The following is a 27,124-nucleotide window of genomic DNA, read 5'->3' as shown; positions in this document are numbered from 1 at the left end:
ACGTTTTTAAAAATAACATTTATCAATATTATATAAAATAGGTGAATATATAACCCAGTATTAAAAAAAAGTGCATAGAATTTTCCATTCTTAATATATAATAAATAATTGTTGAAAAAAAACATTAGGGTTGATTATTTGATATAGGTTTCCATCTAAACAAATAATAGTACTTTTATTATAAAGTTCAAACACTTTATCTTTTACCAATGTCCATATTATGTGCATATGAAAATTTTATTCATATACGGAATTTAATTTAAACATTTCCCTTATAATATTTTATTATATTTTTTGAAAAAAAATTATTCAATAAATAAAAAACATATAAGTGAATCTTGTTTTAAAACATACACATATTTTGTTGTATTATATTTTAAAATGTAATTTCTTTTTTTTTTTGTCTAATAACCATAAAAATATAAAGCCCCAAATAAAAAATTAATGAATTTTATTTCAAAAAGAAATTATAACTTTTTATACAAGGGATTAATAATATATAGTGTGCAAAAAAAGGAAAATCCCACATTTCCGTCTATATGAAATGCATTAAAACATGTGTAATTTATACGATAATAATAAATAATATATATTACATACCTAAGTGTATTTAACATAACTTTACATAAAAACTTGTTTTAAATGTGAATAGAAAATAAAAGCATCGTATGTCGATGGTCATCACAATTCTGAACAAATTTATATTTTATTTTTTTTCCATAAATAGATATTTATGTTTTAATGAATATATATTTGTTTAGTTACAAAAAATATATATAACAAATCCTATTAAAAATATAGAGTACAGTTTCATGCTATTAAAACATATATGCAGACATGTATAAAACAGCAATCCAAAAGCATTAATTTTCACAAACTTAAATTCCTTAATTTATACTGTCTTATTGTATTTTTCAGGATATATTTGTGTTTTATATGTATAATTTTCAATAAAATGGTAAATGACAAGAACTGCATCAATTATGACAACAATTTTGATTTACTAATAAAACAATTTTGTACTGAGTTAAAAAAAAAAGATAAAAATAAAAATGGTTTAATTACACATAAAACTTTCATTGAAGTGTTGGATATATTCCAAATTGAATATGATACCCCTATTATAGATTATTTAATGAAATACTGTGTTGTAACTGAAGACGGTTTTATAAATTATAAAAATTTATTCCTTATTCATGATCCTTCAAAAGCACTTAAAAATATTTCCGAATGTGTACAAGAAATTTTCAATCCCCAATTTATGTATATGCAAGATAAATATGAAGATAATGATAAATATATACAAGAAAAAAATGAAATTATAAGAAAATTATATTCTCAATGGGATAAATGCTTATTAAAGGATGATGAATTCAAAGCTAAATTAATTAATAACAATGTTGACATAACACCTGAATTCGAAAGGTCTTTATACTTATATGGTCCAAGTAGGTCTTTAAGTTTTGTAAATGTAATGAAGACATTATATATTAACAATAGTAAAAACAGAAAAAACAGAACCACATTTTTAAACAAAATGAAAGATGATAAATCGTCAAAATTAAGTATTGATGAAAATTCACAGGAATGTTTTAAACAAATACATAGAAATCCTATAACATGGGAACAATCACGTATTAAAGATTCTGATAAGGTAGTTGAAAATGTTGATATTATTTCAAATCACTTAATGAATAATAATAACACTACAAATAAAGAAATGCTTCCAAGAAATTTTATTAATGACACAATTAAAAATATAATAAAAAAATATATAGCTAATAAAATTTCGGATTGTGAATTTTGTGAATACTTGAGTAAATTAAATATATCAGTAACGCCTGAATTAAGCAATTTAATTAAATATCATGAATTAGACAATAATGGGAAATTTAAAGATTTTGTTACAGCAATAAATAGATGTATGAAGAAAAATGTTTCTCACTGTTTAGAAACAAATAAAGCACTGAACACAATTAAACAGGACAATGAAAAAGGTAACTTAAATTATACCTTTAATAGATTACAAAAAAATGATTTATTGTGTAGTGATATTAATAATAATTAAAAATTTTGTGATAATTTCGATAATTATTAAGATAAAATCTTAAACAAAGCAAAAACCTTTGTAAATATTCTATATAATTTGTGTACAAAATTTGAATCAATATCTTTATATACATAATGCTTGTGGCGAAACCATGAATAAGTGTCATTATAAAATGTATGAAAAAACATAATTATACATACGCTATATACTATTCTTGTTTATATTTTTGTTCAAAGTAAATAAAATGTCATGCAAACGAACCCTTTTAATATTCCCCACGCAATATTTATGTCTTTTTATTCTTTATACTAAAATTTGTAACATTTTTTACTGAAATATTTATTACTTCTCAATATATTGGTACAAATTTTTTGTAAACTTTGTATTTATACATAATTATAAAAAAATATAAAAAAGGGAATTAGTACGTTGAACTAATGTATATATAACAAAACAATATAAAATCTACTGTTTTTTCAACATAATTATCATGATATGTAACCATGGAAATGGGTCTATATTATGCATAATAATTGAATTAGAAATAGTTTTATATGATTCTAAAAAATATATAAATATGCTAATATTTGGTGCTACATTTAATTTTCTTAGATTATCATAAAATTTATATTTCTATATTGATGTAGGAATATTATACCTTGGATTAATGTCTAAAAAAAAAATTTTGGAGTATATGAGAAAAATTGCATTTCTTATAATATTTATTTGTTCAATTTTCATTTATCATTTACTCAATTGCCGTTAATACAACAAAGAATATATTAAAAATTGTATAAATATTAAGTAAAGGATTTGTGCTTAAGTATAACATTAAATTTTGTGTGTTATATTTATTAGTAATTTGCTTAGTGTTTTTCAAATATTTTATGGTTATTTAAGAAGGGTTCTTTTATATATTTTGCAATTTGAAATTCAATATTATTAAGAATAGGCATGAAATATTTTAATAATATAGATGTAAAGTTTTAGCAAATGTTTAAATATAGTTTTTTATAAAACATAATATTATTTCATTACCTTTTAGAAAAAAACAAATATCTAGCAAATAAAAAAATTATTGACCATTTATGTGTTAAAAAATATTATATTGAGATCATTAATTTTGTACCTATTACATAACACGATTAAAGTAAAATTAGGAAATGAAAGAAATAATATATGGATGCAATTGGTTACCTATTATTTAGAAAGATGATTTAATATTTTGTCTAATTTTTTAAATTCACAAGTTTAAAGGGTTTCATTAGTATATTTCATGTAAATAATAGCAATGGTTTATCTACCTTTGTCTTTTTTAATATATTTTGAAAGGTGCATCTTAGTATCATTATTAATTGTTTTATACATTACATCCTCGGGATTGTCAATAGTTACACAACAGGTTCACGACGGATTGACATTTTTTTTAATAATATTTCAAGAATTAAATTCAATTGATATTCATAAAGTAAATACTAAGTATTCAATTCTTTACATTTCTTTAATAATGAACATAAAGATGTATATTTCTAAAAATTAAAGAGTTTTGCGCGTACATATTTCAATAGAGAAATTTTATATTCACCATTTATAAATATGGAATTTGGTAAAATATGAAAAAATTCCAAATATTATTATATTTACCATGAAAAACAAATATAGTACTTCATTAAAATATAAGATAAAAATGATTTTTAATTTTTATGATTAACAATGAAATGTGAAGATAAAAACCAAATATTAAGGATTTTCATAGCAAAATGTAAAGTTTAACAAAGAGTATAATAAGTATTGCAATGGTTTGGATAATACAATTATAGTTTAATAACATATATATCAATTGTAATATAAGACAATCAATTCAAGTATTGTTTTGTAAAATAATAAACAGAATATGCCTACATTTTTGAGAATTAAAAACCTTAAAAATAATAATTTTTGTTATTATCTATGCATAAAATAGCTATTAAAAACATGTCTAGTAAAAAATATATAATTCATTATATTTATAATATCACTTATTTATATAATTATTAATATTAATAAATATTTGATGTAAAAATAATAAATTATACTAATATAATTAAAACTATATTTTATATAGAAAATATAATAATATTAAATATATTATTATTTAAATAGTAAATAGTAAGTAAATGTTAATAAATATATTATTATTTAAATAATAAATTAATAAATGGATGTTAATAAATAATATAATAATTAAATGAATAATAAATGTTAATAAATAATATATTATTATTAAATAAGATATTAATAATTAAATAAATATATTATTATTTAAATAATTAAATGAATAATAAATGTTAATAAATAATATATTATTATTAAATAAGATATTAATAATTAAATAAATATATTATTATTTAAATAATTAAATGAATAATAAATGTTAATAAATAATATATTATTATTAAATAAGATATTAATAATTAAATAAATATATTATTATTAAATAAGATATTAATAATTAAATAAATATATTATTATTTAAATAATTAAATGAATAATAAATGTTAATTATCATTTAAACAAAATGTTAATAATTAAATGAATATTATTTAATAAAATAAAAATAAATATTAATAATTAAATAAAATAATATATTCGTAAAAAATGATAAATTAAATAAATAATATATTAAATAATTAATTAAAAAAATAATTTTTAATGAATAAAATCGTTTTAATAATATAATTTAATATATAAATATAATTAATATTATTATAATATTTAATAATTATATTATAATTATAATCAAATAAATAATTAAATTAATTAAAATAATATTAATAAATTAAATCATTTTAAGTAATAAATTATTGTATATAATAATGAATATTGTATAATTTTAGTATTTAAATATTAATTATAATTCAAATAAAATAATAAATATATTTATTATTTTAATTAATATATATATTATATACAAATAATAATATTATTTTACAAATATGTATATAATATTAAATAAAATATTAATTATAATAATATATTTATAAATATTTAAATAACATAATATTATATTTAATATTATTATTTAATTAATTAATTATTTATTTTAATTTAATTTTATTGTATATATATTATTTTATTATTTAATTCAATGCATTTTATATAAAATAATTTATTAAATATATAATTATTATAATAAATATTATATATTAAATTATAATAGAATAAATTATTAATAAAATTCATAGTTATTTTTAAATTAATAAAAATATAGTATATTTATTATAATATTTTATGGTATTTTTTTATTTAATTCATATATTTAGATATAATTATTAATTGTTTTTATATTATTATATTTTAATAATAATAATCTTAACTTACATGAAATTTATAATTAATAATATTCATTTATTATTTAATAAAACAAACTATTAATATAAATTTATTTAAAAGTTTGTCTCCTGTAATTGGAGATATAAATCACAAATTATAAAAATAAGCATGCCTTTGGTACTCTTGTATAAATGTTAAGAGTGAATTCTTACTATATGAAATTTGTTTACATTATAAACTTGTTTTGATTAATCTATCTTTATTCAATTTTTTTGCATTAGAAATTATAAATAAATGATGTATTAGTATAAACATAAAGTAATGCCAAGAGTACAATATTACTTAATAATTTGAACAATGGACAAATCCTAGTAAAAAGGAAAAAAACTTTTATATGATTGACTATTGACATAATCTTTGATTAAGTTATATTTTGATGTGTTTATAATGTTTTTTTATCAATATTTAGTAAATATGGAAAACAATTGAAACTAAAGACAAAATATAAATAAGCAAATACAATTCATTATACTAGAAAATCTTACAAATATCTCAGTTGTATGCTTTTAGGTTTATTTTATGTATATATTCTTTCTATGAACAAAAAAAAACTATTAAAGGTATCGAAATTTATACCTTTATTCCATTAAATAACATCTTTTTATGAATGTATTAATAGTGATTTATAAACAAATTATACTAAAGATCTAAAGCATTGCCTTAATAACATACAAAATATATTTGATAATATACCATACAATAAAATTGATGTTTATTTGAAAAGGGTGTTCTGCACTTTTATAACCATATGATTTTATTATATTTTGATTGTATCATTACATAACAAGAAACATAATTTTGGTAAAAAGGTTTGAAAGACATCTTTGCTGTTTTTAATTAACATTATTTTACACAAAATATGCATTCATTTAAATTGTATAGTAATATGTATGTATGATGGAATATATTTATCATAGAAATGAAAATATTAAAAATTAATCCATACTAATAGCATATTTAAATACTTGTATATCATTATTAAGTATCGCCATATATATATACTTTAGAAAGATATAAATAATATTGAAATTGAAAAGTATTTTTAATTCTGTTATATGTATATTTAATTTATTATTATATGCCCAAACTAAATAATGTACATATTGGGGTATTTATAATCATAAAAGAGGACGCATTTTCGAAGTATTAAAATAAGACAATTTTTTGTTTTTTAAAGATAATAGTACCATGTCTGAAAAATAAATACAAATATTTTTTGATGTATATATAAAATTGATGATAATTTGTTTTAAAAGGCAAATTTAAAAAGATAATGACACTTATTTAAAAACAAAGAAACTATGGAAACAAAAAACAAATTCATACATATTTATATTTCCATTAAATGAAAAATCAAATACTTTTGTTTTCCTCATATAAAAATATATGGATACTAACACACTATTATAACTATTAAATATATATAATACGTAGATAATGAAAAATATTATATTTTTTAAAAATAAAAAGCCATATATTTCGAAAAAACGATATTACATATATTTATGTGCATTGGAAAATATTGTGTATTTAGGGAATAAGTAAATCCCCATCACTTCGACGTTTATCAACAAATTTATTATTAGGCATAAATGGAGCATGCTAGTAAATAATATATATATAAGCTCTACAATATAAATTGTATTTATTTAAAAAGTAAAAAACAATTAGTTTTAGAATTATTCCATTTTTTTAATATATTAACAAAAGGTGGCAACTTAATATTAGATTTGTTAAAACGCCAGCAAATCATGTTAATAAATATATATAATTTAATATAATTTGTATAATTAAAACTATCGTGGTGTACTTATTTTTAAGAACAAGTATTAAGGAATATAACCAATTCAAACAAATGGCGCATATACAATAAATATTTTACTATAAATTGGTAGATATGTAACTTTTTAAAATTAGGAAACCTCAGTTAAAACTATGCATGGGATGTAATAATTTTTCATTAAATACAATATAAAATTAACAAAAATAAGCATATGTATTTTAAAAACAAAGTTAAGAGTTTTTTAAATATTATTAGTAAAATATAAACATAGGACAAATAATAGACAATATAAAATTAATTACAATACTATTTAAGTATTACATAAATAGAAGCAACTGATAATAACCAATGGAACTAATGTAATACTACTGTAGTTTTTAAATAACTTTGAAGAATTATTATTATTATTATTATTATCAAATTGTAGAATAAATACATTGTTCTAAAGGTAGAACATTTTTAGAAAAATTTTAATTTCAAAATAAACCAAACTATATATGTAACTATTATTACACAATAAATAATGAATTTCAATGTTATATAATCTTTATATAAATATTTCAATTTAGATGTATGTAAAAAAGCGTAGTGCTTTCTTACATCGCCAATTGAAAACAATTTAGAAATGTTATATATTATTAAAAAATATAAAAAAGTACATATATGTGATTTTAAATAACAAATTTCAGTACTTACTGTTTTTTGTTGTTTTATTTAATTTTTGTTATAAAAATGAATTATGGTTTACATCGATTAGGAACATTTATATATTTTTTGAACATCCACATAAAGGGATTTATTCAAATAAATTGGGAAATGAAATAAAATGTTTTATACCTAAATATAGCTTGATAACCTTCGTGTAAATGTAAATCAAGATGGTAAAAATAGGTCCAATTTAAAATAAAGTACGAACATTGTAAGTATCGTATTATGTATTTTCAAGGATTTCTCATTATAGTTCATTATTATACATATATTTTGGACTTTTAAAGAATATTATCTTATACTTTGTTTTAACTATGAACATTATGGAACTTTAATTTTAGACTAGTTTTGGCTCAATTATATTTTAGTAATATATTATAGAAACTATACATGCAAAAACTATATGTATCATTTTGATGGTAAGAAATATGTTTTATGTAGTCCCATTATATAGTAATGCGAGGAATGTATTTCCTTACATCTTGGAAAATGACTATGATTTTCTACTGGGCTACTGTACTTTTTTCGCATCATAGATGGAATTGTTTTTACTAGTTTTTTTTTTAATGTATAGTTTATTAATTTATATACTTATAAAATACAATATTTAAAAGTATATATTATATTTTACAATGGACAAATTTTTAAAAAAAACAATTTTTATTGTTCCAACGAATTAATTATGATGAGCAAAATTTAGATACCATGCATAAACATTTTTCTAAATATTGTGTAATTTTTTTATATTTATATTAATATATAATTTTTACTGTATACTTTTTCCTTTTGTTCTCACATTTTTAATGGTAATTGTGAACAATATTAAAATATTGTCAACAATATGTTTATCGAGCTTTTCATAATTTTAATTCCTGATTTATGCATTATTAAAAAATTTGATTTGTATATAAAAAATGAAATTATGTGTTTTTTTCTTTTTATGAAAAAAATAAAAAATGTAATTTGTTAAATGGTTTGATCATTATGTATTTTATATATTATATTATATTTTTTTTTTAATAAATTATATATATTATAAAAATTGTAATTTTTTTAACTGAAATGATACTATATTTTATGTTTTTTTGTAAAAAAAAACAAAAATAAATGTAAAAATACATCAATAGGAAGTAATGCTGCTCTTATAATACAAGTATAATTCTAGTAACATTATTAATTTAAAAAAGTAAAAAAAGTGATAAATTCTTAATATATGGAACCCATTGATAACTTAAATCCAAATAATACATTTGTTGATGATTATTTCGAGAAAGAAGATGTAATAAAAAAATTATATAGCTCAGTTTTAACAAGGACAATTAAGGAAATCGATGAAAAAAAGTTCAATTTAATAGAAACATCAATAAAATACGAAAATGAAATAAATAAATGTATTGATATAAGTAATTATTATATAAATGAAGCATTTTCATCTGCATTAAAGACAGAGGAATTAAGGCGAAAATTACGGATTCACATATATACAGTCTTTAATGATGGAGATAAAGAAACAAATTATCCTGTAGATGTAAAAATTGAAAATTCCGAGAATATATATAAATATGCAATACCATCATCATTTACTTTTAATATTCATGGTTATATTTTAAATAAAGATGAAAATGATTACGATTCATCGGAATCTGAAAATGTACGTTCAAAAAAAGTTAAATTTGAAAATGTGAATGGTAATAATTTAATAACACCTAAAGAAGATGATTGTAAATACTCAGGTACAGAAATTGATGACATATCTGAAAATAATGAGAAAATTGATTATTGTAATACGAATGTTATGAAATTCACATCTTTTTTTTCAACAATAATGGTTGTGAGAGATAAAGAAACAATTATATATGATAAAAAAAATAAAAATTATTATGATTGTGATAAATTAACATTTACACGTATAATAAATGAAAGAAAAAAAGAGATAATAAAAATATTTTTATTTTTGGATCAAAAAATACCATTTTTTGAGCTTTCACCTGATTTAAAAAATTTAATGAAATCATCTGAAGAGACAATGCCTGAAATCATAAAACGTATATATGAATATAGTTTAGAAAACGATTTAGTTGGTTCTAACTGTGTTATGCAAACTGATGAAGTGTTAAAACCAATATTAGAGGTTGATGAATATGAGTTTTCTGATTTACCCAATCTTTTGCAAAAGCACTTATCCATACAAAAACCAATAGTTTTAGAACATATTGTCGATTTAGAAAACGAAGATGAATCTGAAAGCATTTATGATGTTGTCATTGATATTTTTGAACCTTATATGACTTTAGATGAAGGCAAATATAAGAAATTTGTGCTTGATTCTCATCATTTAAATAATTTAGTAAGTTTTTTAAAAATAAATGAAATAAATGATAACAAACAATCTGAATTAAACGAAGGGGACGACTCTAAAAAATCTACTAAGTATACAAATAATCCAGATCAGTCTTGTAAAATAGAATCACATGAAGATTCAGTCACAGAAGGAGCAGATGAAATAAATAAAAACGGAAATGATGAAAATGTAAATGTGAAAGAAGAAAATGATGAAAATACGAATGTCAATGTAAATAATGATAACAAAAGTGAATACACACAATCGATTAAAGAAGAATCTTTTGATAACAATATAAATGAATTGCATAATAATAAAATAAAAAACACAAAAAAAAATATGCCTTCTTGTATTTCAATTTCAATATTTGAAAAAATTAATGATATACAAAATGAAATAAATAGTATTGATGATGATATTATAAATATATTATGTAAAATAAAACAAAAAAATAGTTTAAGGCTACGTTATACAAATTTTTATGAAAATCCATGTGTATTTATTGATCATGTTATGAATAGTAAATTTCCAAATAATATGGAAAATTTAAGCGATCACAATTATATATATGATCAATCAGCTAATATTAATGATGATAACTATTATACTTTGCCATGGGTTCATAGAGGCATTTCAAAATATTTATTAATTAAAAATAAAAATATTGACGATGTTCTTAAATCTGTTTTAAATTCAATGAATTTAGATTATAAGAGAAAAATTGATGATATAAATTCAAACGGAAATACAAAGAAAAAAGTAAACTTCGGTGCAGAAAATTTTAATCAACGCTTTAAAGAACATATGAATTATAATTACAATAACTCTGAAGTAAACAATAACCATATTAATAATAACGTTAACAACATTAACCACAATAATATTAATGGATATGATTATTTTGGAAATAAAAATATGAATTATAACCCATCTGATTTTTTAAAACAACCTATGCAAAATTATCCTTATAACAATATGAGTTATGAAAACAATATGTCAGCCCCTATGGATAATTATTCATCTTCGGGTTTTAATAATAATATGCAACCTAATCAATTCATAGGAAATATGAATCCCGAAAATAATTATATGCAAAATAATGATAATAATTTTAATGTATATAATAATCAGCAAATTTCACCATATCAACCGCAATATATGAACTTTCCTTTTAATGGGATAAACCCTCAAAACAATTTTAATTCAGTGTATGATGGTAATATGCCTATGGATATATATTCAAATAATAACTTTTATAATTCAAATAATTTGGGCTCATAAAATGAAAAATTATTTTAATGAATTTATTACAAAATTGTATGTGTATATCTATATATTGCAAGAATTATATATATATTAAATTTCTTGTAGTAGTTATGCGATAAAATTGCATAACTATATATGTTCATATTAACCACTTCACAGGAGTTATTCGTTTTTTTGGGGGGTATTTATTTTATTTAATTTTGTTTAGATTTATTGAATATTATTGAATTTTTCATAATTTTTTATTTATTTTAGTTTAATGAATATATTAAAAAAACTAAACAATAATAATAATAAAATTTATTTATATATACATAAAAATGCACATATATATCCATGAGTTTGTTTTCATGTTGTTAACTCCTATTTCGTTGCGGGTATTAGCACATCCGTAAACATGTATCTTGATGGTCTTAATAAGGATCCTTTATTATCTTTTCTATCAATATAGTCTCCCCAATTTCCGGATAAATTATTATATGTAAAATTTAAAGCAAATGATCTGAAGGGTTTTTCATATGATGGGATAGGAAATGTTTGTGTGTCTGGATTGTTTTCTCCATAAGGTATCATGTTGTATCTCCATATATGCTTTGGTTTAAAACTAGCAATTTGTTCATCATCTTTAATGGATAAATAATTGCACATTTCATTGAAACTGTTTTTTTCTGTTGAGTCTCTCAACGCCTTTTCCCTAATAATAAAAAAATATATTTGCAAATTATATATACAATGAGCACATGTAAATGGTAAAAATTAAATCGAAAGATTTACTTTTGCATGTATATTTATGTATACACATATATGTACAGAAAAAAAATGCTTACCATAACTCATTTAGCCTTTCATGGTCTTGGCTATAATCATTAATATTTTTATTTTGCAATTCACTTTGTGTATCGAAGAAATTATTGTCTTTCATATCATCAACCACTCCTAATTCTAACATATTTGTAACATCAATAATATTTTGATAAATGGAATTGTGATAGCAAGTAATAGCGGAAGTGGTTCCGAAAAAAGCCATAAGGGCTACTAACTGATAACGAACATCTGGATTGTGTTTTAAAATAATATTTTTTAGTGGCAAAATGAAAAATCTACCACCATTCTTAAGACTTCTATAAACATTTTCTATTATATAATCAATATAATATTTGTATGATCTTATATGCAGTATAAAATTATTATATCTGAAATTCTCCCCATAATATGAATTGTCATATGTGTATATATTATACTTTTCTTTATCCTTTACAACCCATTTTGGATGCTGCTTACCACCGCTTAATCGAATCTTACTTTTAAAAAAAAACCTCACATTATTTAATCGCAACTGAAAAGGGAAAATTATATATATAGAAAAATTATAAGAACATTTACTATGTAAAAGGAAGCAATTCATATACAAGCATATATACTCATATATAAGAATTCCTTTATTTATTTAATTCATTAATTCTGTGATTTTAACTTGTTTATTATTACTTTTCTTTCTTACCATAATTCACAAAATATTCGCATTACACTTTAAGGCCTGAACATATATATTTTATTTATTTGTGTATTTGATAAATAAATAAGTGTATCCTTCTTTTAAAATTCTTCTTACATTATAAATTGTTTTCACGTATATTTATATTTATTATATTCAAATGTTAATAAAAAGGATAATATATAAATAATATAATAATAATAAAAGTTAAGGAAAATATGAAAGGTTATTACGGATTATATACGTGTATTAAAGTTGTGTATGGGGAGTTATAAGAGTAAAAAAAAATAACAGGAAGAAAAGGAGTAATTACATTATTATATTATAAAATGAAATAGCCTTAAAATAATAAATATGGCTTTATTTATTCGTTCGTTACATTTAAATATTTTGTGAGTTTATGTTTTCCTATTTTAAATTTGATATGCTTAATTATAAGAAAATATCATGTTTCTTTTTTATCTCATTGCTATGTGCATCAATTTTTATAATTAGTAGAACTATGACACATTTTCTTAAAATGAAAATATGAAAAATATAGCCAAAAAGCATATATTTATTATTTTTGTGTTATATTCACATACACCTTAAAATTATAGAGATTATTTTTACTTATTTATTAAACAGCTATATATTATGAATGTGATATCATGAAGAAATTAACAATGTTTCATTTTTATACCATTATTATCTATGCAGTGTGGAAATGATAGATTCTTTCAAAGGGTGTGGTTAATGGTTTATGCACACACTCATTTATTTTATCATAGTTTATCATGTTTTATATATTCATAATTTGGATAGAGATTATTTATGTAAGAATAATAGGTATGACATATAAACATACATTGAAAAAAAATATTTTGTGTTTATAATTACTTTTCAAAACAATCATAAAAGAGGAATAAAAAACGCTTCCTTAAAAGTTATATATGAAAAAAAAGTAATAATAATCGTAAAACTCGTTCAAAGGTAAAAATGCGAAAAATTAATTGCATAAACATATATAAGTATATGCTATTTACAAAGTGTTATATTGCTAGAAAGCAGAACAGCACATCGTTGTCAAATAAAACATATAATCTTAAAAATGCATAAATTAAAAATAGTTAATTTGATTAAAAAAATGGAATTTAAATGTATCATATAACTTTTTAATTGCAAATTTATTATAAAATAGTATAAAATGATTAATGTGTGAAAATAATAATTTCCGCTTTAATATTTTTAATTCTCATTATTGTAAGTCGCATTAATTATTTGTTCGTTGTCTTCTTGTTCTTCATCAGAGTTATTATAATTTTTTTTTGACTCCTTAATATTTTTTCTTTTTTTAGCATTTTCCCTGTACAAGTAATAATAATTTTAAAAAATTATAACCACATAATGTTATTTACATTATTTTTATGAATATTTAACATGTATAGCTATTTGCACACAAATTATAGCTAACTATATTTAGCTCACTATTTTTTTTTTTCTTACATTTCGATTTCTTTCCATCTTTTCATTAGTAGTATATATTCATATTCGAGTCTTTTCCTATAAAGAACAGCTAGCTCTTTGCTTTTTTCAAACCCATATATACTTACACGAAAATAGCAATCACATTTAACAAAAAAATTGTGCTGATAATTTCTTTTGCAAAAATAGACACGCCATGCTCCACTAGCATGCCATCTTACGCCTTTAACATTACAGCAATACCTTTTCCAGTTAATGTTTTTTAAATTTTTTAAAATATTTTCCCTATTTGAATAAATAGCTCTTCTTATGAAGGATGATGATAATAATGATAAGGGGAGAATCGCATTTTTTTCGACCTCTCTTTTATTATATTTATAATTTAATAAATAATCTTCATATAATTCTACTTCTTTCTCATTATCAATATTTATATTATTTATATCGATTTTTTCTCTTAATCTTTCTTTTTCTAAATATTTTTTGTATTTTTCTGCATCGAAACATTCTTGATGGGGTTGTATCAATTTTAACATGTACTCTGTAAAGATAGTATGAGACAAAATGTGTAAATAAGTGTATGTATATATATATATATATATATAATATAAAAAGCAATACATATAAATAATAAACAAAATTATAATCCGTAACATACTTCTCTTTTGAACCACTCTTTTTACTCCAAAGAATTTTTTGTCATAAGAAAAAGTTAGACCAAATAATGAGGGTGGGTTAATTTTGCATTGAACAAATGTGGAAAAGTTCTTATTCAATATATCTAAGTTGGTAGCATGACTAATAATTATGTATGTGGATTTATTACAAGGTTTGTTATTCATCAAATATCTTCTAAGCATTTTATAGATTAAAAAAATATATTATTAAAATTAATATAGCATTCTTGGTATATATTTTGAACAAAAAATGTTTCCTTTTTCCTATTTGGTTAAATGGCATATAAGAGCCTTTAAATAACACTGTCAAATGTATATTTAAACAATGCGCTATATATATACATTTTTCGTTCTTTCATTTAATTTACTATACTTGGATAATTTTTCTATTATTCATTTTTTTATTGTTTTGTTATTATGCCATTTTTTTATTTAGTTATTTGTTCTTGATTTTCACATTTCTTTTTATATTATCATAGGCTTATTTTATTTTTTTTTTAATTTGAATATATGAAGTTATAACAAAAGAAAAAAAATATTATAGAGAAAACGCAGTGTATAAATATTAAGTGTATTATTAATTATATTATACATTTTTGATGCCTATTTCCTTTATCGCTTATTATTTTATGATATATTTTTTATTTTTCCATTTTATTACTTAAAAATGGTCGAGGCATTTACAAGCACATTTTTTTTAATGAAAAGTTAACAATGATGTGTGAAATAATGAAAAAATACAAACAATTAAAAAACATAAAAGAGGAATCGGGTTAATCGCATGCTAGAAAGGAAAATTATTCCTTTTAAAAAAATTATTAGAAAAATCTTTATATGAACATATTTTCAAAATTCGCAATTATGCATTTTTGTTTTTATGTAACAATAAACACATAAATTAGTGATGTATGATATAATATACTTAAACCATACTTGAATTTTCTTTAAATATATAATTAAAAGATAGGCTTATAGTATATGCATATGTGTGTTATATTTCTAAGTAATACCATTAAGGTGAAGTATTTTTTCAATTTGGGCATATTCAGAGATATAATTGAAGGATTATAAATCGATATTTAATCATGCTAGAACATATACAGAAAATAGAATAAATACATCCATACATATTTGCAAATATATAGTCTTTATTCATATAAAAATAAAAATACGATAATAATAAAAACATGCCTAAAAAGTTCATAAGAAAAGATGCATTTTATTTACCGGCTTTGTTTTTGGGAGGAGCGTCTTTAAGTCATTACTTTGCATCAAAAGAATTGGATGAAATCGAAAAAGAAACTACAAAATCAATTTGGGGCTTTTCAACTGGTGTAGTAATAGGACTAATAATAGGCATATGTATAGGGACCAACTATTATTACATTTTTAATAAAATATTTTCATTTTTTGATTATTTTATGAAAGATGATTCAGAAGAAAAAAGGAATTAAAAAGAAAAATGCATTTTTATAAACTTCCGAAACATATATATATAATAGTAACCAATATAATATCATATGATATTTATTTTTTATAATTTTATTCTCATATATAACCTGATTAGAATAATACTGCAACCATAAAAAGAAAATCCTTTATACAGAAAACAATTTTATATGTATTTTTGGCTTAGCAAATTTACCAAGAAAAATAAACATATTCAAATTATAGTTATTACACATTCATACCAACATTAATATATATATCCAATTTTTTTAGTATAAATACATAAGAGAAATAATTTTATTTTTATATTGATGTGTATCTTTTGTACCCACAGATACCAATAATGGAAGCCCTCAATCAAATGCCTATGCAAATATGTGTCGAAATTGTCACATAATATTTTAGTTTGCAATATATAGTTATAATATTCTTTATTTTTTTTTTATTTCGAACATTTATGTACTTTTGTTTATCCCTATATATATCGCATACATATATTATGTGTTTAAATATGATATTTAATAAATAACAAAATATTATATACATTAATATACAAAAAAATAATTATTTTAGCATAAACTTTTTATAATTGTGCTATTTTTTGATGATAATAAAAATAGTGGAATATGGCATGGATTTCTTTTTTTATTTTTTAAAAAACTGTTTAGCAGAAAAAATAATGTTTTATTATATTAGCATACCAAACTTGGGATATTATTATTTTATAAAAAAAAAATAAATATATGGAAAAAAAAAATTTATGTAGCATACTTCATACTGGGAATAAAACGTTAACGTTACAGAATGACGAAAAAAATATATATGCATGTGTATAAATGGAAAATTAAAACGGCAAGAATTGTTTATTCATTATAATAAAGCAATTTATTACAAATATATAATATATACATTTAATAGGAAACAATACCTTAGTATAATAATATGATATATTTTTAATGCGTTATTTTGGAAAACAACTAATTAAAAAAAATATATATGTAATGCATATTTGTACATACTAATGTATCTATTCATCATCATGCATATTTATTAATAACATTTATGGTAGTATTTATGAATATCTTTGAAAAAGTCAAAAGTTTTTAGTATTGGGACCCCATTAATATATGTGCATATCTGCATAAAACATACAATTTTAAAACTTTTAGTAAAGTTGAAAATGCTAAATAAAAATAAACCAAATCAATAGTTGTAATTTTTGTTCAGTTTTTAAGATTCACTTAATGTATATTTACATAGAAAAGGGCGCCATTCAGTAAATCGATAAACATTTTTTAAAAGAAGATAACCCCGCAAAAAAAAAAATAATAAAAAAAACTACAGAAAAAATATAGATAAATAAATTAATGGATGAATATACATGCACATACATCAAGGGAATATTTTTAAAGTGAAATTTCTATATTATTAAGAATTATTTTTTTTGTGAATTTAGTTTTTTTTTGGGGGTATATGCCATAAAGGTTTCGTAAAAATCTTTAGGACGAAAAAATGAAAAAAGAAAAACACAAAATAACTCCCCATGAAATAAAATATATTTCCGATTCAAAAATAAAAAACAACAATGTTAAAATAAACCTTTTTTATATTGTATTGATATTTTTAATATATATCTTAGGAGTCGTACTATATATATGTGTAATGCCAGGTAAAAATAATATTGTATGAGTTTTTATTTTTGTAAAAATATAATTTAGGAACACATTGTATATTTACTGCACTCCAATTGCTATTATTATATTATTTATTTTAACAGATTGTTATAATAGTGGATATAATTGTGTGCATAATTTTGAACTTTTAAATTTCGCAGGTCTGAATGCAGACAGTAAAAATAAGCTAAGAGTATTGATTCCCAAAAATTTTAAAGATTTAACAAATATATTAAATGTCGGGAAAATAAAAATTTTATATGAAGCTTTAATATCATATAGAAATGAACATGGAATAATATTGTTGATTCTTTTATCATTATTTTACATTTCTTATAATTCATTTCCACTATTTTTATGGTGGATGACAGGAGCTGGTAGTGGCATAACAATATTAATAGGAGCATTTTATAATTATACATTTTCTATAATATATTGTACAATGCTATCTATAGTATCCTCTTTAATTGCTTATGTTGTTTATAGTATGTATGGCAAATCAGTGATAGAATATTTTTTAAAAGATCCACTTGCAAAATTTAATGAACAAATAAATAAAAGAGTGAAAACTACTTTCGATTTGTTTTCATATATAGCAATTTTAAGATTAACCCCGATTTTTCCTAATACCTTAATAAACATACTTGCACCATGTTTATCTCTACCTATTATTCCACTTGTGTTTGCTACATTTGTTGGCAATCTTCCTAATATCATTATATTAGGTAAGCAATTCAATTTAAGTTTTTAAACATCACATATACCCACATATTTACATAATTAAAATTTATTATTATTTTTTTTTATAGTTTCAATAGGCCAAACCATTAATAGATTATCATCTATTGATATGACACACCAGTTTTATGTGCCCATAGCTTTTATAATATTGCTGGTACTTTTTCAGAGGATAATGAAATATACATATATCGAAACAGAGAAGGATAAACAATTATAGCATTTGTACTAATCATAGTGATGATAAAAGATATAATAGTTTATTCAATATATCTAAAAAAGGAAAGAATATGTGTATCCATAAATTTGTATTTTTTTTCCTGAATGATAATCTACATAATGCATACAAATGTACTGTTTTTGCATTTGTATATTTCGAAAGTTCGACATTAATTTGAAATTTTATTATATTAGCACAAATATCATATCTGTTATTTATTTTTAATTTTATTTTTTTCATATATTGATTCTTAGAATTTAGTTGCTATATTTTGTTGCTTTTTCATTTTGTTAATTTGGTATTATTTCATCATTAGTTTTTTGTGTTTATGCTATTAAGTGGTGGCGTATATTACTATTTTTTTTTTGTTATTTTTAATATTAAGCATAAATGTGCAATACACATGGATATAAAAATATGTGATGCATATATAATGCAAATAAATGGTTTTCCCCCATTCGTTTCTTTTTTTATTACTTTATAATAAACTTATTTAAGTTAAATTTTTAGAATTAAGAAAAAAAAATTTAACAAAAAACTATAAACTAATAGTATGTATGGACAAGTTTACAAAAATAAGGAAATTCTTATATTTTTAAATATATGCTTTTTTAGGGTTGTGATTTTTCATATGCCAAAGGGGTAAATATTTGTGTATAAATATAACAATATATGTAATGTTGTATATATAATTTGGGTAGTTGATAAATTATTTGGGCTTGACAAATAAATCCGATTAATTTCCATAATATAGTAGCTGTTATAAAATAAATAAAGTTTATTTAATTTATTACTTTTTTATTTTTATAACACATTTTTTGTGCTATTTAATTATTTTCTTAAATAAATTCAAAACAGGCTAGCCTATTTTATAAATATGTAAAAAAATATATTTAGATTGTAAATAACGCCGTTCCAATAAAGTTATTTTCTCTTTTATTTTTAATTTGTTCTATTTAATTTCCATGCCTTCTGTTTAACTTTATTTATTATTATTATTTTATTTTTTTTAATATCCATTTTTGTAGGTATGCGAAAAATAGGGTACAAGATTGTTTACATAATCTCATGTATAAATTTATTTTAATTCATCTTTAATATGCATATTAATTTGGTATATATATATATATATATAATATTATTATTATTTATTTTTTTTTATTTGCTATTTGTGCATTCTTCATACTTTGTATTATTTACAAAAGTTATTTTGACGAATGCTAGTAAAATTATTTTATAGTAAACAAAAATGAAATTACTTTTTTTTCATTTTTTTATTATATAATGTAGTATATATGCATTTTTTATGGTGAGTTGAAAATATACATAGGATATTATACAATTAAACAAGTAAAAAAGAAAAACAAAAAAAACGGGGAAAACAAAGAAAGCCAAAACAATTTTTACATTTTTCAATTATATCAATTCCCTTTACAATTTAACCATAAAATGAAGTTTAATTGTTGAGGGATATTTTACAAATACTTTAAAAAAATATGCAACGAAAGTTTTAAGAGAAAAAATAAAACATAAAGCAAAAGAATATAATAAATTTTAAAAACGAAAAAAAAAAAAAGAAATCCATCAATCTAAACGAAAGTCTAGTGAAACGACCATGGAAAAAAATAGTGAAGAAGAAGAGGTTGAACTTTTTAACGAGGAAAGTAATAAACCAAAAGAAGAAGAAGAAGAAGAAGTAAAAAATAATGAGGAAAATGATGAAGATATATCTCAATCGAAAAAAAAAAGAAAAAAAACAAATAATACAGTATCATATATAGATAATGAAGCAGATGAAGAAGATGAATATAACGACGATGACGATGACGATGATATTGGATATGAAAAAATAACTGGAAATAAAACAGGGAACAAAAAAAGAAAAGTAGGAAAAAATAAATATGTTTCTACATTCTTGGATACAGAAGCACAAGTAGGAGATGAAGAAGATGAAGAAGAATATGCAAGTTCATATGTAGACGAATTTGAAGAAGCTAAAAGATTAGAAAAAAAAAAATTGTATGAAACAAAATTAAAAAGTGGAACAAATCATTTAGCTCAAGCAATTAATAAATTATCACAAAGATATGAAAATGAAAAAGATTTAAAAGATGGTGCAACAGATGATGAAACTTTAACAGATGAAGAAATGTCAGAAGATGAAGAATATTTTGATGAAGCTGAAGGTTTAAATGCTTTTGATAGCCCTAAAATGTGGTTAATAAAATTATTTAAAAATGGTGCTGAAAGACATTTAGCTATGGGTATATATTATAAATATATGAAACTACAATCTAACGATTTTAATATTAAGGGTATATATGTGTCTGATGACTTAAAGGGTTATATATATATAGAAGCTGACAGTTTATATATGTTAAAAAGATTTCTTATAGGATTTAAATTTATTAATTTAAATGAAATATCTATTGTTCCAGTACAAGAATTAACATCTATATTTGCTATGTCTCATTCTAAAGTCGTTATACCAAAAGTTAATGAATATGTAAGAATAAAAAGGGGGGTGTATGCAAATGATATAGGCCAAATTTTTGAAGTTCACGAAAAAGGAATATACGCTATTGTCCGTTTAATACCGAGAATATTATATGATAAATATAATAATTCAAAGAAGGATCAATATGACAATGTAGGTATATCTACATCTGTGAATAAGAGCCATTCTACCATTCATTACGATATAACAAATAATAATTTGGATCAAATATATCCATTGATGGATAAAATTAATACAAATAATCAAATTAATAATGGAAATAATGCAATTGTTCCTTTATCGGGTGAAAAGCTAAGTTCTATAGATGAAGCGTTACAAATTCGAAGAAAAAAAAAAAAGGAAAGACCTCTTAAAAAGCTATTTGATAGAGACGAAATTGAACAAATAGGAGGAGTAATTGAACATGGACCATATCCTGGAACTATTAAATATCAAAATAATATATTTGAAGAAAATGGATATTTATTAAAAAAAATGAATATAAAATATTTAATTAGTGAAAATGCAAATATAACATTAACAGAAATACGAGATTTTAATAAAAATAATACAAATGAAGAAGATATAAATTTACATATAAGTAAATCTTTTATAAATAAAAATTCTTTACATTTATTTAAAAAAGGAGAAAGAGTAAAAATCATGAAAGGTGAATTATTTAATTTAATAGGTACAATAACTAATATTAATGAAAACGTATTAAGTGTGAATCCAGATAATTTAGCTAAAGAATTTAAATTTTTGCCAAGTGATGTAACCAAATACTTTACAGAAGGAGATAATGTAACTGTAATAAATGGTTTACATAAAGGTAAAAGTGGATTAATATCTTTATTAGATTATAAAGAAAATATTGCTCTTATATTTTCACCATCATTAAATACAGAGTTTCGATCGTCAATACAAGACTTGACAGGGACAATCAGCAGCAGTAACAACACTGTTGAAGGATTAGGAGGTGTTAATACTTTAAATGGATTTTCAATAGGAGATTTAATAGAATTAAATGATAGACAAATAGGTGTATTGACATATATCGATAAAAATAAGCACATTCGTGTATTAACAAATAGTAATAAAATTTTGCACACAACCATAGGGTCAATTACATATAAAAGATCTGCTATCGGACAAATATGTAAAGATGAAAATGGGAATATTATTCAATCAAAAGATACTATACAATTAATTAAAGGTGCACACAAAAATAAAATGGCAATTGTTAGTTATATATGGAAAAATAAAATTTTTGCAAAAATAAATAAAAAAATTGAAGATAATGGTTTTGTAGTTGTTGATTGTGAAAATTGTTTACTTAGTGGAAATGTAAATGAAAAAAAAAAAATAATAACACAACATAATTTATTCAGAAATAATAATATGCAAAGAAAAAATACTTTTCAATCATTCATTGGAAAAACAGTTAAAATTTTATCAGGGGTTTATAAAGGTCTTTTAGCAGATGTTATAGATGCTGAAAGAGATGAATTTACTTTACTTTTAAAAATTAAACCAAAAACTATACGACAAAAAAGAATAGAATGTGCAATAGCAGATGCATATAAAGATGATAAAATTTTTGATGATAAAAATACGGAAAAAAAGAAAGATAGTACAGATAAAACAAGTGGTACTGATTTTAGAGGAAAATTTAATTATGAATCAAGATTTGATAAAAATAAAAATTTGGAAGAAGATGAAGAAAGAAGAAAAACCAGTTTTAATCTACCATTTTATAATGATGTTAATGAACATAAAAATTATGATAAAAGAAAAAATGACAGAAAATATGAAAAAAATAATTACAACGATGGCTATAATAGCTATTCTAGTCATACAAATAAACCTAATTATTATGATGATGAAAAAAAAAAAAAAAAACATTATGATAATTCAAATAAAAAATATCATCAATATGATGAACATGAAAATAACAATTGGAAATATTCTTCATATAACAAAATGCATGAAAATGATACATTTCATAATAATAAAGATGAAAAAAATTATTTAAAAAATTATAAAAGTGCAGACAATATGGATGATTATTATACATCAAATAAAAATGGAAATACTGAACAAAGGAATGTTAGCCGATTTCATAATGAAAAAGATAAAAAATATGAAAAAAAAAAAACAAGTCCAACCTATTCAGAATATAAAAAAAATGATAACTTACATGAATATGACCAAACAGAAAGTCAAAATAATTTTAGTGAGATAAATAATGAAAATAATTTTCATAAAAGTAAAACAGATGAAAAAAGAGACCAAAATAATAAAGGAAACTCAGATTGGATAATATCGGGTGTAATTATCAAAATTGTAACACCTGGATTATTTTATAATGAAATAGGAAGAATAGCAGAAGTTATAAAAAAAGGTTCGTATACTATACTAAAAATTGAAACAGATAAAACATCTTTTAACATTGTTTCAGAAGCTGTTGTCCCATTGAAACCTAATAAACCAAACGACCAAGTTATTGCCATTTTAGATGGAGGGGAAATTAATCAAGGAACTATTATTGATATATCAAATGACAATAAAGTGGAAATTTCCACTATAAATGGAAATATAAACTGCGACATGCAACATGTTTTTTTGTATAAAAAGGTGTGATAATGAGATGGAAACAGGAAATATAATACACAAACAAATACACATATATTTCTTTTTTTTCATCATTTTTCCACGTTATCATTATTTTTCTTTGATTTTCTTTCTCATTCTTTACTTTTTTTTTGTTAAAATGATAAATGTTGATTTGTACAATGTATATTAAACTTACTACGTACATATATAAATATATGTTTTCACTTTTGCTCATAATTAAAGACTATGCACACGTATATATATGTGCCTACAAAAGTTGTTTAAACGGCGGAAAACATAGATATATAAATCCTATTAGATATTATGAGTAGCGATAAAAAGAGAGAATACTTTGCTCATATATGTATCTATGCATAAGGTTATAATTAGATAAGATCAAACTACTCAATCTTTAGCGAAAAAAAAAATAATAAAACAATCTCTATTGTATGACATTATATAATTATTTTTACAATATACTACCTTTTAAATTTTAAAGGAAAGTATAAAAAAAACGAGTTTGAAATATTTGTTATTTCGCATATACGTATAAACGAAGCGCAATGACGGTAACAAATGGTTACACTATAAACATAGCAAAAAAAAGATATGTTATATATACATATTTAATTGTAATGAACATGCATGTCTAGATTTAAAAGATTCACATGATTACGCGTTCGCTTGAAAAATGGCTCATATACAAGCATTATATCTCGAAATTTACTAATACTTTTAACATGTTTTCTTCTGTATTCAGTTTAGTTGATTTTGAATAAAATCCAAAACCTTCTTAACGATATTATCAGATGTAAAACCTAAATGATTCCATATTTGATTTTTAGGAGCTGAATATCCAAATTGATCCACACCTATATATGTATTAAAATAAGTATCGAATCCAAAAGTAGATGCAGGCTCAATATAAAATCGAACTATTTTTGGATCATTGTGCATCATAATAGATGTTTGATATTCTTTGGTTTGCTTTTTAAACATGGTCCATGATGGAAAACTCACAATTCTAACATTTAAATTATGTTCGCTTTTTAAAATAGCTTTGGCTTCAAAACATAAATGTAATTCAGATCCACATCCACTTAAAATAACTTTTTGTTTATCATTATTATTTTCAAAATCTTCTAATATATAAGCACCTTTTAATACACCTTCCGCTGATGTATTTTTTAAATGTGGTACTTTGTTTCTACATAAGGCCATAACAGTTGGGGTTTTGGGATTTTTAAAATGACAAAGATATGACCCTGATACTTCATTTCCATCTGCTGGTCTGATAATATTTATATTTGGGGTTGCTCTTAATAATGCTAAAACTTCAATAGGTTGATGTGTAGGACCATCTTCTCCTAATTCTATTGAATCATGTGTCGCTATACATAAAACATGATGATTTGATAAGGCTGATAATCTTAAAGCACCAAATGCATATGTATAAAAATTTAAAAAAGTTCCACAAAACGGTTCAAATCCACCATATGCATATATACCATTTGATATAGCAACCATACCATGTTCTCTTACACCATATCTTATATATTTATTTGCAAATGAATTTTTAGTTATATCTTTTTCATCTTTTAAAGCTGTACAATTAGATTCTGTTAAATCCGCACTTCCACCAATTAATTCAGGTAATATTTTATTAATACAATTTAATGCTATACCTGATAAATTTCTAGTTGCTAAAGGTGAATCATTTACTGTATATTTCGGTAAAACATTTTCCCAATTGTTAGGTAATTCTTTTTTAAATCTTCTTAAAATTTCTTGTCCTTTTTCTGGATATTTTAACATATACTTATCAAATGTTTCTTTCCATTTTATATAATTTTCTTTATTTTTTTGTAAAACATTTTTATAAAAATTTTTTACTTGATCAGAAATATGAAATTTTTTTTCAAAATCAAGACCCAAATTTTTTTTCGCATTTTTTATATCATCATCTTTTAATGCTAAACCATGAGATTTATAACTTCCTTCAACTTTTGTTCCAAAACCAGATAATGTTTGAACAATAATTAGTGATGGTTGTTTTAAATTTTTTTTACATTCTTCTATTTCTTTATATATTTTTTCAAAATTGGTATTTCCATCTTTTACTATTTTAACTTCCCAATTAAAAGATTCAAATTTTTTTCCAATATCTTCAGTAAATGATAATTCTGTATTCCCATCAATAGTTATTTTATTATCATCATAAATTAGTATTAATCGTCCTAAACCTAAATGTCCAGCTAATGATGCCGCTTCACAAAATACACCTTCTTGCATACATCCGTCTCCACATAATGCATATATATAATTGTTAAATATTTCAAAGTCATTAGTATTATATTTTTCTGATAAGTTATGAGCACATATAGCCATACCGACAGCATTCCCAGCGCCTTGTCCTAATGGTCCAGTAGTTACTTCAACCCCTTTTGTAATATAGTTTTCTGGATGACCCGGTGTTAAACTTCCTAATTGACGAAAATTTTTTAAATCATCTAAATTCAATCCTTGTTCTGTTAAATATAACATTGTATATAATAAAGAACTCGCATGTCCATTCGATAATACAAATCTATCTCTATTTATCCATTCTGTATCCTCATTATAATAATTCATTACATATCCCCATAATATATGTGCTATAGGAGCACATCCAATTGGAGCTCCTTGATGACCACTATTTGCTTTAAGTGGCAGTTCAGCAGCTAACATACGAATTTCGTTGACACATTTGATGTCTATTTCGGTATTCATATTAAA

The 27,124-nt window shown here is 21.6% G+C and overlaps 8 protein-coding genes across 8 annotated transcripts; 5 read left to right on the top strand and 3 right to left on the bottom strand.

The window, feature by feature from the left end:
* Positions 1–955: 955 nt before the first annotated feature.
* Positions 956–2,068, top strand: PBANKA_0109800 (conserved protein, unknown function; the record flags this gene model as incomplete). The annotated part of the gene is made up of 1 exon (XM_034563731.1): positions 956–2,068. The coding sequence occupies one exon, from the start codon at positions 956–958 to the stop codon at positions 2,066–2,068; it is 1,113 nt and encodes a 370-aa protein (XP_034419698.1).
* A 7,058-nt stretch (positions 2,069–9,126) lies between these two features.
* On the top strand, positions 9,127–11,535 carry PBANKA_0109700 (SWIB/MDM2 domain-containing protein, putative; the record flags this gene model as incomplete). Its single annotated transcript, XM_034568615.1, has 1 exon — positions 9,127–11,535. One exon carries the CDS (start codon positions 9,127–9,129, stop codon positions 11,533–11,535), a length of 2,409 nt encoding a protein of 802 aa, XP_034419697.1.
* A 348-nt stretch (positions 11,536–11,883) lies between these two features.
* PBANKA_0109600 (ATP synthase-associated protein, putative) lies at positions 11,884–13,024 on the bottom strand (the record flags this gene model as incomplete). Its single annotated transcript, XM_034568604.1, has 3 exons — positions 11,884–12,214; positions 12,348–12,856; positions 13,022–13,024. 3 exons carry the CDS (start codon positions 13,022–13,024, stop codon positions 11,884–11,886), a joined length of 843 nt encoding a protein of 280 aa, XP_034419696.1.
* A 1,218-nt stretch (positions 13,025–14,242) lies between these two features.
* On the bottom strand, positions 14,243–15,339 carry PBANKA_0109500 (AP2 domain transcription factor, putative; the record flags this gene model as incomplete). Its single annotated transcript, XM_034568593.1, has 3 exons — positions 14,243–14,360; positions 14,501–15,020; positions 15,138–15,339. 3 exons carry the CDS (start codon positions 15,337–15,339, stop codon positions 14,243–14,245), a joined length of 840 nt encoding a protein of 279 aa, XP_034419695.1.
* A 1,004-nt stretch (positions 15,340–16,343) lies between these two features.
* PBANKA_0109400 (succinate dehydrogenase subunit 3, putative) lies at positions 16,344–16,610 on the top strand (the record flags this gene model as incomplete). Its single annotated transcript, XM_034568582.1, has 1 exon — positions 16,344–16,610. One exon carries the CDS (start codon positions 16,344–16,346, stop codon positions 16,608–16,610), a length of 267 nt encoding a protein of 88 aa, XP_034419694.1.
* Positions 16,611–18,117: 1,507 nt separating this feature from the next.
* On the top strand, positions 18,118–19,236 carry PBANKA_0109300 (SNARE associated Golgi protein, putative; the record flags this gene model as incomplete). Its single annotated transcript, XM_034568571.1, has 3 exons — positions 18,118–18,274; positions 18,440–19,003; positions 19,088–19,236. The coding sequence occupies 3 exons, from the start codon at positions 18,118–18,120 to the stop codon at positions 19,234–19,236; spliced, it is 870 nt and encodes a 289-aa protein (XP_034419693.1).
* Positions 19,237–20,851: 1,615 nt separating this feature from the next.
* PBANKA_0109200 (transcription elongation factor SPT5, putative) lies at positions 20,852–24,376 on the top strand (the record flags this gene model as incomplete). Its single annotated transcript, XM_034568560.1, has 1 exon — positions 20,852–24,376. One exon carries the CDS (start codon positions 20,852–20,854, stop codon positions 24,374–24,376), a length of 3,525 nt encoding a protein of 1,174 aa, XP_034419692.1.
* Positions 24,377–25,105: 729 nt separating this feature from the next.
* Positions 25,106–27,118, bottom strand: PBANKA_0109100 (transketolase, putative; the record flags this gene model as incomplete). The annotated part of the gene is made up of 1 exon (XM_034568549.1): positions 25,106–27,118. The coding sequence occupies one exon, from the start codon at positions 27,116–27,118 to the stop codon at positions 25,106–25,108; it is 2,013 nt and encodes a 670-aa protein (XP_034419691.1).
* Positions 27,119–27,124: the final 6 nt, after the last annotated feature.

Source organism: Plasmodium berghei, assembly GCF_900002375.2.
Source record: "Plasmodium berghei ANKA genome assembly, chromosome: 1".
Classification (NCBI taxonomy): Eukaryota; Apicomplexa; class Aconoidasida; order Haemosporida; family Plasmodiidae; genus Plasmodium; species Plasmodium berghei.
Note: the sequence above shows the minus strand (reverse complement) of the source record. Positions and strands in the feature narration are given on the sequence as shown.